Genomic DNA, 14,269 nt, shown 5'->3' with positions numbered 1-14,269 from the left:
TTAAATAAGACCTCAAAAAGATATCTGGAGTCGTTTGATTCCTTGTTTTCCAGTCAAATAATGATTAAACGGAAGATAAATTCGATCATAGTTTGAAGACGATATATGTTATTATTGATACCGATTCAAGAAATCTTGATATATTTATATAATATTACACTCTTATTACCCTATGGTGACTACTTAATTTACATTCGTGTCAATTTTATTGATTCCGAAGTTATTTTGGACTCCTCTCGTTTTTTTTATAGGTTACTGTTCCTAACTCAACTTTGAAACTTCACTACAGTGTTGGAAGATGTCACCTTAAAGGAAGAAAGAGAATTCTTCTTCACGGTAATTCATCAAAGTTACATCTCTGAACAATAATTCGTGAAATTGGTCTGATAGGAGTATTTTGTTTTATTCCAACCAGGTTTTTACTTTGTATATCAGTTGATGATAGATTAGATTGCCGAATGGTTAGCACGTGCGCGCTGTATCATAAGGTCTGTTATTGAGTCATATGGCGTGGTTGCGAATCAACAGTTGTACGTGACAAGGAGTAGGGTCGCCTGTCCAACCTCGTGGGTTTTCTCCGGGTCCTCCGGTTTCATCCCACTGCTAAAGACCCCTACGCGCAAGCGAATTATTGAAATAAAATTAAACCATATGTTAGTCCCGAAATGACCTAGTTTGTGTCGAGTGGACGTTAAACCCCATTTCTCTCTCTTTTCTCATATCAGTTGTTGAATCTTGTCTGAAATGTCGCCATTATCCAGTGTAAACCGAATGTCCTTTATAAAAGATACAGCCTTTTAGTCTTGACAAGCGAAGCTTCCAACTTTTTTGACGAGTAATTAACAAGGTCAACGCATCAAATAACAACAAAACTGATTGAGTTCTTCTAGATAAAGGTCATGTTTTGGGGGAAGGGGGGAGGGGGCATTAAATGGAAAGGGTAACATGATTCTTTAGCCATGGTCCAAGCTTTTATAATTTATATGTTGATTTTTTTTATTCTCGTTACCGGTACCTACAATATGCTTACTAAGGTGTAATGTATCGTTTTATTCAGAGAGTTGCACAGCTACCGTCAGCGAAAATACCATCACCAAGACCTCTTCCTCTTGCACCACACATGTCCAAAGTTCTGCTATCCAATGCGCTATGGAAGCTGAATTGAAGAAAATCCATGATCTAGCTCAAAAGGCCGCCGCACAAGCCGGTCGATAGATGTATAGGTAAAAGAAAAAATATCTAAACTAAGCTTTAAAAAGTTATTATTTATTTGTGGAAGAATATTTAGACTGTCAGGTTATTATAAGTCCACGACTGTAGCAAGGATTCTTGGAGGGTGTTGGGGGTGACTGTTGAGAAATGAGTTTATTCAGATATACGCGTACATTTCGAAACTGGGTGGCACTGCACATCTATACTAATATTTGTGCATGTCGTTTGTTTGTCTGTCTGTCTGGCTGTTCAGGGTTAGTGGCTACATTTTGACTGTACAGAGGTAGCCCACCACTTCCGGCCTGGTGGCGATGACCTACCACATCCGGTTTCGGAGTTATGTTATTTCCGGTGTATGGCTATACCTGGGCCATGTTTCTCGAAATCTTAACTAAGATAAAATCACAATTTTAGTAGATACTTTAATTTTGATTGGCTAAGCCCTAAAATCAACCTAATGTTATCCAATCAAATTACTAAAATTTGGATTTTATCTTAGTTAAAATTTCGTGAAACAGGCTCCTGTGCTACGCCGGGTCACCCGCTAGTTTGGACATAAAGGGAAGTATAACTACAAACTGTTGATGGATAAGTGTAAAGATGAAATAAAACATATAAACTATTTGTTTGTGGCAGAACATTTGGATTGTCTGTCCGCGACTGGTTGGTGTGGATGCTGGGAGATTGGTCAATTCACATACTATTTTGAAACTTGGGGATAATTGAGACTGTTTTGTAATGTCTAATATTCAATCGCCAATATCTCGGTTCAGAGTGGAGCAATTTGACTGAAATTTTCAGCAGATCCCCATTACATTATCTAGTTTTTAACTATTATAGCGAGAACTCAGTTGCGAATCCAGACCCCCCCCCCCCCTGCCCAGCTACATAATTTTTTTTGTAAATCAACACTTTCTATGAGAAAAGTTTCTCGGCCGTGTGCTTTATCCTTTATCGTCAGATATGGGACAGGCAGGGTGGGCACTCAAAGCACGAGATAATGATATAGACATTATGTGATATCACAATTAATGCTTTGCATCCATGAAATTGAATCACAATGTCATTGTATTAATTCATAATAAAATTTGACGCCAAACGAGGTGTTGAATTTCTCTGTTTAAAAAGCTCAATGTGTATGTATATACGCCAAAATGACGATAGAGACCATGCGGCAGGTGAAGGGGGGATACATTGTCTCAGGAACCTGGCAAACCCCCTCCTGCAAAAATTCCTGGATCCGCCCCTGGAACTGCCAGCTATTCATCTTATCGGATTGCTCATTTGGAAATAAGTAGACTCCCTATCACAGAGTTATCGCCGCTCTTATGAAGGCTACAGAAGAAGGTTCTTGACTGAATTTATCTTAGCATTGATGGAGTTTGTAGAGTATACATACATTAATGTTTGAATTTTCTATATCTGCCGGATTGGGGGTTACAGAGTGTGGGATCTTTTTTTTAAAATAAAGTTTTGATCATTTTTATTTTAAAATGTGGAAAATATAAGTAGTGTCGGGTGCCGTGCACCAGACAGAGTGTATTTTTATTCTGATTTGAGGAGTTTATATGACTAACCAAACTTTTGTTGTACTTCAGTATTCAAAGTATATTCAAAAACGCTGAATAAAGGTATAGTGTTTCTGAATTGTTTTTTCTAATTTCGAACAGTTCATTTGACAACACAGTCACTTAAAAAAAATGGATTAATATTGGCTTTCTCCCCCACACTGATAGAGAAAGAATCGATAATGTCCAGCTTGCCCCCCCCCCCCCCACACACACACACCACCAGTAACGTACCAACAACGATTTTTTTTATGTGAACTTGGGAGCCGAAGTCAAGTAACTTCTTGAAAATTACCAACAGCATTCACCATTGTTAAACGTGTGAAATTTCCCAATAAACGGGAAGTGACATCGATTGCAATCTGGTTAAAACACAGATCCTATTTCGTTTCGTTTTTTATAGTTCAAAATTTCATTGTCTTTACTACACCAGGATCTGGAAGAGTCGTTATATTACCGGCGTTTTGGTTGAAGTGAGGGATTAGCCAAAGAAACGGTCTGTACGGCGAGTTCTTGGCGTTACATGCAAGGAACTCTAGGTAAACCACTAGACACGTCAAGGCTGATTGATTAATCAATGTCTGACGTCATAGGGTCAATAAGCCGCTCGTACGACCCCTGACGCGACCTTCCAATACAACAGGTCAGATCTTCATGTTGTGTAGGCCATCGAAAGTATAAAAAAACGAAACGAAATATAGATCTGTAAGTTAATCAGATTTCATCGGTTGTTCCATTCTCCACGCAAGTCTCGCTATCCAGCATTCGACTGCAAGGGAAGACAACTCTGTTTGGGAGATTGCGGTTGTTCTAGAAAGAGTAACAATACGTGACTACATGTAATAGTAGATACGCCAAATGTAATGACGAAACACCTTTAGTTTTTAATGGCCAACATTTCACCTTATATCATTTAGTTTTTGTTTGATTAGGGTTGTTTGTTTTAGAAAACAATCTAGTATCAAACTTACTAATCAAAGGTCATTTCAAAGGTTCTTTTACGCTTCCGATCGATCTGACCCTATTCAAAATAAAACGACTATTTTAAGGCCCTCTCCTAACCGAAACAACATACATTTCATCCAAAAATGAGGAGAGAAGAACGACTTTATTGGAAATGTCGAGAGCAGAAATTTACTTTTTAGAATGGCTTGCAACTCACTTGTATTTTTTTCGATTTAATAAAAAAAAATAGAGTTATTATGATCAATTTCCTATGGCTGCTATATCAAATATGGCCGAATGGTTAGCACGTGCGCGTTGTATCATAACGTCTGTCAATGAGTCAACTGGCGTGGGTTTGATTCCCCGGTTGTACGTGACAAGGAGTAGGGTCGCATGTCCAACCTCGTGTGTTTTCTCCCGGTTCCCCGGTTCCCCCCCACTGCTGGGGGTTGGATGACTGAATGGTTAAGCGTGCGAGCGCTGTATCATAAAGTCTGTCATTGAGTCGACTGGCGTGGTTTCGAATCCCCGGTTGTACGTGGCAAGGAGTAGGGTCGCCTGTCCAACCTCGTGGGTTTTCTCCGGGTCCTCCGGTTTCCTCCCACTGCTAAAGACCCCTACGCGCAAGCGAATTATGTAAATAAAAAATTAAACCATATGTTAGTCCCGAAATGACCTAGTTTGTGTCGAGTGGACGTTAAACCCCATTTCTCTCTCTCTCTCTCTCCCCCCACTGCTAAAGGTCACTAGCCACTACGCGCAAGCGAATTATTGAAATAAAATTGAACCATATGTTAGTTAAAACTCTTTCTCTCTCTCTCTCTCTCTCTTTCTCTCTTTCTCTCTCTCCCAAAAACTGAATACGTGTTCAGTTAAATAACTTGCAACTATTGAATTGTGTGTTAGATTTATTCGTGTTATCAATGATTGGCGTAAGTAAATATACGTCTATTTGTTGGAAGTGGACTGAATAACATGTTAGCTAGTTTATCAAACACCATCTCTGTTTGATTCAAACAAATGTAAGATGTCGTTTCTGTTTTTAGACTGGATTCAAAAAGATTTAATGAACCTGTTCACGTCTCGTAATGAGAAGTTGACATAGAATCTTGAAAGATTCAACCGCCACTTGAAATCTCCTTAACGACGTAGCGAATCTGCTTAATAGCGTAGCCAAAATACACTCGGGGGGACTAGGTTTCCGATGACCTTATAACGAAAGATTAAAATTTTGTTCGAGATTAATGCGATTAGCTGAATATAAAGCTATTTAAGATATAATAATTAAATATGTTTATAAGAAAATGATTATGTTGGATCGATGTGTTTGCCGAGAGTTCTACCGTTTCTTTGTGCTGTAAGAGACCACTCAGCCCACAGCCCCTGCATCCGATAAGGCCACTTGTCAACAACATGTCATGATGTGCGCCAACCGTCTAGTATTTGAATATTTGGGTGTGAAGTGTACAATATAAGCTCTCTGACAGAGAATAACCATCGTGTTAATATGCGTTGTAAGGCTGTTTACCATAATGAGGTGAAGTCGGAGACAGTGACTAAATTGGTTAACATTTGACTTGAACCGGGCTGATGGAGACGCGAATTTGGTTTTTGCTGTTTTTTTCGGGGTTTTGCTTTTCGCAAACACCGCCAAATGATGCCCGATCTGGAACCATTTTACAAGGAACAGACGCACCTGCTACTACTACTGCCAGTGCTCCTCCAAGGAATACGGATCCCCTGGGTTTGCTGGACAACTACCAACCACAAGTTACATCTTCCGTTTTAAAGTTTATAGCTGAGATACAAACGAGAAGTTTGGAGAATGCTATTACTATACAGGCCCAGTTAAATGATCTAGGTAAGTCGAGGGTACATTTATTTCGTTTCGTTTTTCAAACTAAAAACTAGTTAGAAGTATATCGAAAATTGATAAATAATTTATTTATCTTTATTCATTAATTAATTAATTAATTAATTAATTAAATAATCAATAAAATGTTCTTTTACACGCCAACGAACAGACGAGTGGACATCGGTTTGAAGCTGGAAACGTAAAGCCATAAATTAGAATGAAAAAAAACCCCCGCATATTAAATTATTTATTAGGAAATGAATATTGAATATGGGGTGTATAATTCGTATTACTGATCGAGTTTTGTCAATTTTAAGGAAATTTATGGAAATTGATATCTTAGTCTGGCTCACGGATACATGGGGAAAGGAACACCCTTATGGTTCACTTACTACCTATGTGATTTTTCAAAAAATTTTGATTTTCTGTTTTTCTTTTCTTTCAAACATGTTCGTAATAAAAAACTCAAAATACTTTTTGATGTATTTATCTTTAATATGAACATTTTTGATAGTAAATATTATAGGATTTAGAACCAGATAGAAGGGAAAATAAAGAAAATTAAAATATTTGAAAAATATGAAGACAAAACTCCAGAAAATCAAGAACTTTGAAAAAATCACATAGGTGCACGGTGGCCTGGCTGGGTTCTCTACTCATTTCACTAACAAAACTTGATAAAACGTAAAAATAAATTTCAAAAACACACATAAAATTATGCAGGATTTTACACAGCTAACAAAGTTTAAAGGTTTTTGGTTGTATAATCAACTCGGAGTTTGTATTGAATACAGTCAGATTAAAATACAGATCTATATTTCGTTTCGTTTTTTTATACTTTCGACGGCCTACACTAGATGATGGTCACGTCAGGGGTGGCACGAGTGACTTTTGACCCTATGACGTCAGACATTGATTAATCAATCAGCGTTGACGTTTCTAGTAGTTTACTTACAGTTCCGTGCATCGCACACCAAGAACTCGCCGTAACAGATGGTTTCATTGGCTAATCCCTCACTTCAACCACAATGCGGGTTATATAACAACTCTTCCAGATCCTAGTGTAGTAAATAAAATTAAAACGAAATTTTGAACTATAAAAAACTAAACGTAATAGGATCTATGTTTTAATCAGATTGTATTGAGAATGTATTTTATTATTTATAGTATATTTCACACGTCGCGAAAAAAAACCCAAAAACAAGAAAACAATAAAACAGAGATAACATGCGTAAATATCAAGTGTTTCTGCGGCTCTTTTAAGGCAATCTAATTCAAACTTGATATTATTACCGTTCCGTTTATTCTGTTGGTTACTTCCTTGACGTCAAACCGCATGGTTAATGCCTTCTTCACACACTGCGATTTTCCCTACGATACGATATTATGCCTGCCTTAGCTCATCGTGATGTTTCACAACTAAGCGTGACATGGAGTCTGTAACGAATTGGGTGAAATCAATTTAATTTAAAAAAAATTTCATTTTGATTTTATAATTTGGCCCGAAATCAATAACTTGGCGTTTTTATGTTACTTATTAAATTGATTTGTATACTTATATTTTACTGAAAACAGAATTATAATCGACATCATTTCAGTCCTATCTGTAGGCACTTGGTTTCTTATAACAATCATCTGATTGTTGAAATGGAAAAAGAACTTAATTGTTAATATTTTATTTTAGCCGCCCTAAAAGCTAAGAAACATTTCGATGTTTTTGGCCAAAGACATCATTTCACTTACAATTTAACACGTAGGTTAGTTATTTCAAATGAAATCTGTAACCTGTCAAAATAGTTAAATTTGGCACAGTTTTTCGACATAATTCTGTTTGGGGTTAATTTTGTTCCAATACATTTTATAAAAGATTTAAATTCATTCTGATATGAAACTAAGTGATTGTAACCAGAGAGTATTTGGTAATCATTTTTATTTCAGCATATAGTCGAACACCTCTGATTCCAGATCCACGGTACTTTGATCCATCTAGATCCAGGGTAAAACGGCAAGCCACATCAGATGATGACGCACTACCCGAAGACCTGTTAAGAATACTTGGTAGAGATTCAGTCGATCAATCCACGCAACAGGAACCTCCACGTCAGCCTGGTACCTTGAACCCGCCATCCGGTTTACCACGCCCAGATCCAAACAACGGACCACCGTCACCAGGGTTATTCAGACAACCTGGCGGCTTTGATCTTCCGACAGGATTACCACGCCCCGGCCCAATCATCAGAGGACAACTTCCACCTTCTAATTTCTATCCAGGTTCAGATCCCCGTTATCAACGACCATCTGGAGAAACCCCGATTTTGAACCAAAGTCCCCCACCACAATACCTGAGAGGTCCGTCACAACCGCTGCCTTACCAAGCCTATCCGAGTGCTCAAAACAGTGGTGGTGATCAAACTGGCGACAGAAACACGGGTGACAACTCAAGGGACCAAAATACACCTATAAATCGAACCCCAACTCTAATTAGGATTCATCCACGGCTACCTGCATCCGATAATGGACAACAGAATTCGGCAGGAACTCAATCGGCACCCAATGGTCAAAGGACGCCGTTAGGACAACAACAGCCTCCACGCACTGGACTCACACAGGGTGGAATACAACGACCGCCAGCATTCAATCGTGACCAGCCCAGAACCCCAACATTAAATGGACAACCAACAGCAGGTAGACCGAGACCTCCAGTATTCGGCAACCCGACGCCTACTAATTTCAGGGGCCCTGCTATTCCCCCTGCAGGATCAGACGGACAACGACGGCCAATACCCCCAAGTGCTAACAGGCAACCGAATCTTCCCCCAGTTAACTTTAGAGGCCCACCTTTCCCACAAGCTGCCCCAGGACAGCAAGGAAGACCCGAGACACCTACTTATAACGGACAAACAAATAATAGGCCTGTTAATTTCAGAGGTCCTTCTTTCCAACAAAGACGATCCCAGCCATCCACTAATAACGAACAATCTAATCTTCCACCGATCAATTTTAGAGGCCCTCCTGGTTCAGGACAGCAAGAGAGACCACTTACTCCTACTAATAACGGACAACAGAATCGTCCACCAATTAATTTTATACGGCCTCCTGTCCGATCTTCTGGTTCGGGACAGCAAGAAAGGCCCGTGCCACCTCAAAATAACAGAGTCATCAATACTCCAGTTTGGCGCCTTCCTCTATATCGTTACCCCAATAGAGGGGTAATAAACAACAGTTCCTCCGTACCAGGTCCAACTTACGTGCCACAGGTTGTCAACTGGTCCGACCCTAGAAACAGACCAGCTGCAGGAAATGACTACAACCGATACACGCCACCTATTTCTCCCTATACTCCGAGTAATCCCAACTTAGCGGATTGGTTTGATCAGTTCGACAGACAGTTGGATCGCACGGAAGATCAACAGCGCAACCAGCCCCCATTGTACCCAAATAATAATATTGGTCAGCCTGACGGAACTTACCCTACTTACAATAAGAATTATCCATACAACCAGAATCCTAATTCAAGGTATCCATATAGCCCAGAATATGGCTACAGCTATCCGTACAATGGTGCTAATCAGCAACCCAGACCCACGCCATATCCTGGAGCTACCCCCAACCAATACAGATACCCAAACAATCCTTACTACAGACCTTCACCCGATTATGGTGATAACCTTTTATCCGGCTACAATAGAGGGAACGTACCAACTAGACAACCGTTTGTAAATCCAGGGGCAGGGCCAACCCGCCCAAACACACCTTACAATCTACCCCCGTACCCGAACCCACTTCAACCATCTACCCCATATATCCAAAGACCAGGACCCAATCGATTATCTCCACTAGGACAAACACCAAGTAACCCAATACGCCCATTTCCCCCAACATTAACACGATCTGGCACCCTGGCCTCGCCACCCAACGACCAAGCTGGATCTCCTCGTATTGGACAACCACCAGCTCTTAGAGCAGTAGCTGGTGAAGAAGAACACGACGAACCGTACCAAAATGTTCTCCAGAATCTCAATAGGTACCGAAATCTTATCCCAACATTGCGAGCAGTGGGACAGGGAACATCCGGACAACAGCAACAGGAACCAAGCTACGTAAAGGCTCTCGCCGTTCTTCGATCTTTTATTCCTGGAGAGACGTTTGTCTACAATGGCTACATAGTCCAGAATTTCTACATCTATGGTGATTACGAGATGGCTAAAGAACATTTCAGATCATTACCAAATGTGAACGTTACTTATTCAGACACGGACAAATATTCGGGTTATACGGGTACCATTCAAAATTACCGAGTTACGCTGTGTGAAGCATGTGGTTTAGGGCAAAGATATCCCGTTATTGAAATTGTGGGATTAACAAAAGTCTATCCTGGGGTTGTAAAGAGATTTCTGTACAGCCCGAGCTATGATCCAATGGTAGATCCAATGATTAATCCATTAAACGCACCAACTGGAGTTGTACCAACAGTACCACCAGTGTAACGCTAAATAAAAATCGTAATTTAATTACATTCTTCCAGAGTTATTTTTATAGGTCAGCTTGGTTTCAAACAGCATGTGCAGGACGGAGGACCTGACAAGGACAGCTGTCTAGTCGTTCGGATGGAACGAAAAACCGAGGTCCCATTGACGTGCACGTAAAAGATCCCTCGACAGTTGGAATTCGATATAAGAGTAGGCCGTAGTGCCGCTGTCCGGGCAAAATTTCCCTCATAACACACTTTATTAGCCAAATTTGGAGCAAAAGAGTAAGACGTTAAACAGCATGTAATCTGCACTTAACCCCCCCCCCCCCCCAACATTTTCTTGTGCTCTTAAGTTTATTCCATGTGGTGCATAGCATGTTTAACCAACCCTTTCATATCTCTTGTCATATCTCTTATAACATCCACCAGCAGAAAAAGCGCCCGTTTTAACCCTAAATCGTTGTCAACAAATCCCACAGTGCTAAAATCAATTATGAAATGTGTCCCTAGCTTAGAAAGCAGATTTAAATGGCAAGATATAACTCTGCGAAACTTGTTCGAAATTTATGACCTTTCCTTATGTCCCAAATTGTCGCTAGGGCATTCACTAGATTGTGCAAAGTTTGAAAAGTTATCAAGGACCGTAACTCCAGAAATAACTGATGGAAATTGTCTTCTTGATCTCACTGATGTCGACATGATACGTCTAATGCACAAGGGATGAGTCAAACCACCAGGTACAGTAACTTTTATGACAGATGTTGACTTGGAGATACCAATGTCTGTCAGAAACCCTGGGAGATTAAGATGTTTCTAAATAGATTACCCACTGGACAGAAACTAGGTCATTTCAGGTCTAACACACGGTTCAATTTTATTTCAATAATTTGCTTGCGCGTAGGGGTCTTTAGCAATGGGAGGAAACCGGAGGACCCAGAGAAAACCCATGGGGTTGGACAGGCACCCTACCTCTCGTTTCGTACAAGCGGTGAATCGAAACCCAGCCAGTTGACTCAATGACAGAGCTAATGATACAGCGTGCACGTGCTAACCATTCGGCCACCCAACCCCGCCGTTCTCATTGAACTGAAGGGCTGGTGTTTGAAGTATGTATTTCTCTACTGAAACCACATCCATAAACATGAAACCAGTCGGTCAATGGTACAATATAAAATGTTCCTTAATTTTTCACTCGGTTCTTTAAATTGTACTGAAGCCAAAAGATCTGTCCTTAGCAAATTAATGTCATCGCCAAAATTCTATTTTATTTTTTTTCATTCCACCAGAACACCCCATCACATGTTACTAGAACATTCACAAGACACATAAGGCGAACATCCCATGAAGTAATTGTGGAATATTGTTTTTAAATCACTAGGATTTTTCTTTCAATTATCAAAGCTGTAAAGTCTGTCTAGATCAAAAAGATCTTTCAATGTAATCAAAGGCCGATAACTCTGTAAGAGATCTTTGGACATGCCTAATATTCAAATTAAAACAAGCATGAAATCTGAGTTAAACAGAATATGTCTATAATGCCCAGGACAGTATGTAATAAATAACAACCAAAGAAATATACAGGTTGAGAAAATATATCTGGTTTATTTACAAACTTTGTCCAAATTTGACAAAAAAAACAAACAAAAGTATTTAGATCTATTTGCTTTATATAGACAAAATAAAAAACAAACAACCAACCACTCACTCCCTTTAAACTGTGAGCGTTAACAAACTTGTTCACTCATACTATAAATTAGTCCAAAATGTCTGACTCCTTCCCAGGTTTTTAAATAGATATTTTTAGAACTGGAGAGTCAGAATGCTGTTATTAGTTTTCGAATCGTTGATCAACTGTTGTTTTAAATTTGCTTTACGAAGCTGCCATTTTTTTTTTAAAATCCCTTTGAAATCCTAACAGTTTTACTTTCCAGATATATTGCTGGATTTTATTATTTGTTTAAAGATATTGACAAGCGATTTGTCTTTTGTTTTGGATAAATCAGTGACAGAAAGATCGGAAAGGTGTGTGTGTTTGAGAGAGAGAGAGAGAGAGAGAGAGTGGGGTTTAACTCCCCTCAACACAAACTAGGTCATTTCGGGACTAACATATGGTTCAATTATACATGTATTCCAATAATTCACTAGCGCGTAAAAACCGTGCCAGTTGACTCAATGACAGACCTTATAATACAGTGCGCACCCCCAAAAACTCGTCGTTTTATTAGCTAATCCCCCACATTATATAACAACTCTTCCAGATCCTAGTGTAGTAAAGACAAGTAAAACGAAATTCTGAACTATAAAAAAAACGAAACGAAATAGGATCTGTGTTTTAATTAGATTGGGTTTTTATTTGTCGATATTAAATTGGTATGGATCACTAAATATCAATATAAAGTGCTTTTGGACTCGATTTAAAAGTTCTTACATACGAGAGATAAAACTCAATACTGGAGTTTTACCTCAAATATATTGGATATGACTTATCGATGTTTATGATACAGGAACAGAAACAATTTTATCTACAACAACAAAGTGATTATATATCTATAAAAAACAAAAACAATATAATAAATATACACCAATCAATAATCTTTGGATAATATTAAAGGACTACAAACTTAAACACAGTGTATAGAAATATGGTTTAAATCTTCTGGTAGTCTCATACAAACAGTCTAAATAATCTCCACTTTGATCAAACAAATATTAGTGAAGTAAAAGTGATTTTCCTCCGAACCAATTGAAGTACACAAGAGAAACTCTGTATGATCTGTGACACTGTCATTTCATTCAGACTGATATTTGTGGTGGTTGAAGCGGGAGACGAACGTTTTGGCCAGTGGACATTTCGGCCTAGGAGAAAACAAACAAATCAATCTGGCCAAAACGTCCTCTTTTTTTAAAAAAAAGAATTGGCTGAAAAGTCTCGAGACGTAATGTCCTAGTCCGAAATGTCCAGTGGCCGAAACATCCTACATTCAGTTGAAGCAGAGGCAAGTTTGGCTAGGTGTGATTGAAACAAAGTAATTCTAACAAATTTGTCTTTTTATGTTAAAATTACCTTAGTTGTGTTCTACCCTTTCCAGTTCTGTTTCTATCATGAATACAATCTATTATCTATTTATTAATTTGTATAACGAATAACAGAGCTATTTGTCAAACGAATAAATAACAGAGCTATTTTTCAAACGAAAAAAATGATGATGTTTGGATGTGACCACTGATGATGAGCAAATAATTTTGATAGCTATTCCATTAAAGTATGGTTGCCCAGCAACGAAACATATGCCCACAGAAGCTAAACAGTCCATAAAGGTAGTTGCATTTTTTAAATTTTTAGTAGGTAATGGGAGTTTTCACAAGGCCCATAAACCTGATCATAAGTAACAATCCATGAGTAACAAATGCATGAGTAACAATCCATGAGTAACAAATGCATGAGTAACAAATGCGTCTTCCTGAAGCAACCATGAAACAAAAACCATGACTGTAATCAGATGAAAACACTCTGCTGTTTGAGTAATTACAAAATGTTAAAAATCAGGATTTTTTTTTTCTCATAAAAATAAACACTGTGTATGAATTATAAATTGGATGACAACTTTTGCCTCTAGAGTGTCCTCAAGAATTTTCAAAGCAATCAAGGGCAATAAATCTGACAGTAATGATGGGAAATTGTTGAACATCAGTTGAACCAATCTGATTAAAACACAGATCCTATTTCGTTTCGTTTTTAATAGTTCAAAATTTCGTGTTACTTGTCTTTACTACACTAGGATCTGGAAGAGTTGTTATATTACCGCCGTTTTGGTTGAATTGAGGGATAAGCCAATGAAACAGTCTGTTTTGGCGACTTCTTGGATAAACCACTAGAAACGCCAACGTTGACTGATTTAATCAATGTCTGATGTCATGGGGTCAAAAGCCGTCTGTACAACCCCTGACAACTTGTCAGATCTTCACGTAGTAGAGGCCATCGAAAGTATAAAATAACGAAATGAAATATAGATCTGTATTTTATTCAGATTGATGATGAACCTAACTATTAAGTATAAAACTATCTGATGATGATAACTCTAGCTCCTGGACAGACAGACAGACAGACAGACAGTGACAACAACATACAACCAAATTTCAAAGTGGGCGTACTAAAAGAAAAGAACATAAATGAAAAATTGCCTTTCACTTAAAACTAATTTCCTGTTACTAAACCAT

General features: G+C 38.6%; 1 protein-coding gene across 1 annotated transcript; it reads left to right on the top strand.

Moving 5' to 3' along the window:
* The first annotated feature begins 5,251 nt into the window (after positions 1-5,251).
* Positions 5,252-10,091, top strand: LOC126808522 (uncharacterized). Its single transcript, XM_050533340.2, has 2 exons — positions 5,252-5,586; positions 7,519-10,091. Exons 1-2 carry the CDS (start codon positions 5,316-5,318, stop codon positions 10,065-10,067), a joined length of 2,820 nt encoding a protein of 939 aa, XP_050389297.2. The 5' UTR covers positions 5,252-5,315; the 3' UTR covers positions 10,068-10,091.
* The last annotated feature ends 4,178 nt before the right edge of the window (positions 10,092-14,269 follow it).

Source organism: Patella vulgata, chromosome 1, assembly GCF_932274485.2.
Source record: "Patella vulgata chromosome 1, xgPatVulg1.2, whole genome shotgun sequence".
NCBI classification, from domain to species: Eukaryota; Metazoa; Mollusca; class Gastropoda; family Patellidae; genus Patella; species Patella vulgata.
This window is presented reverse-complemented; position numbering and strand designations above follow the sequence as displayed.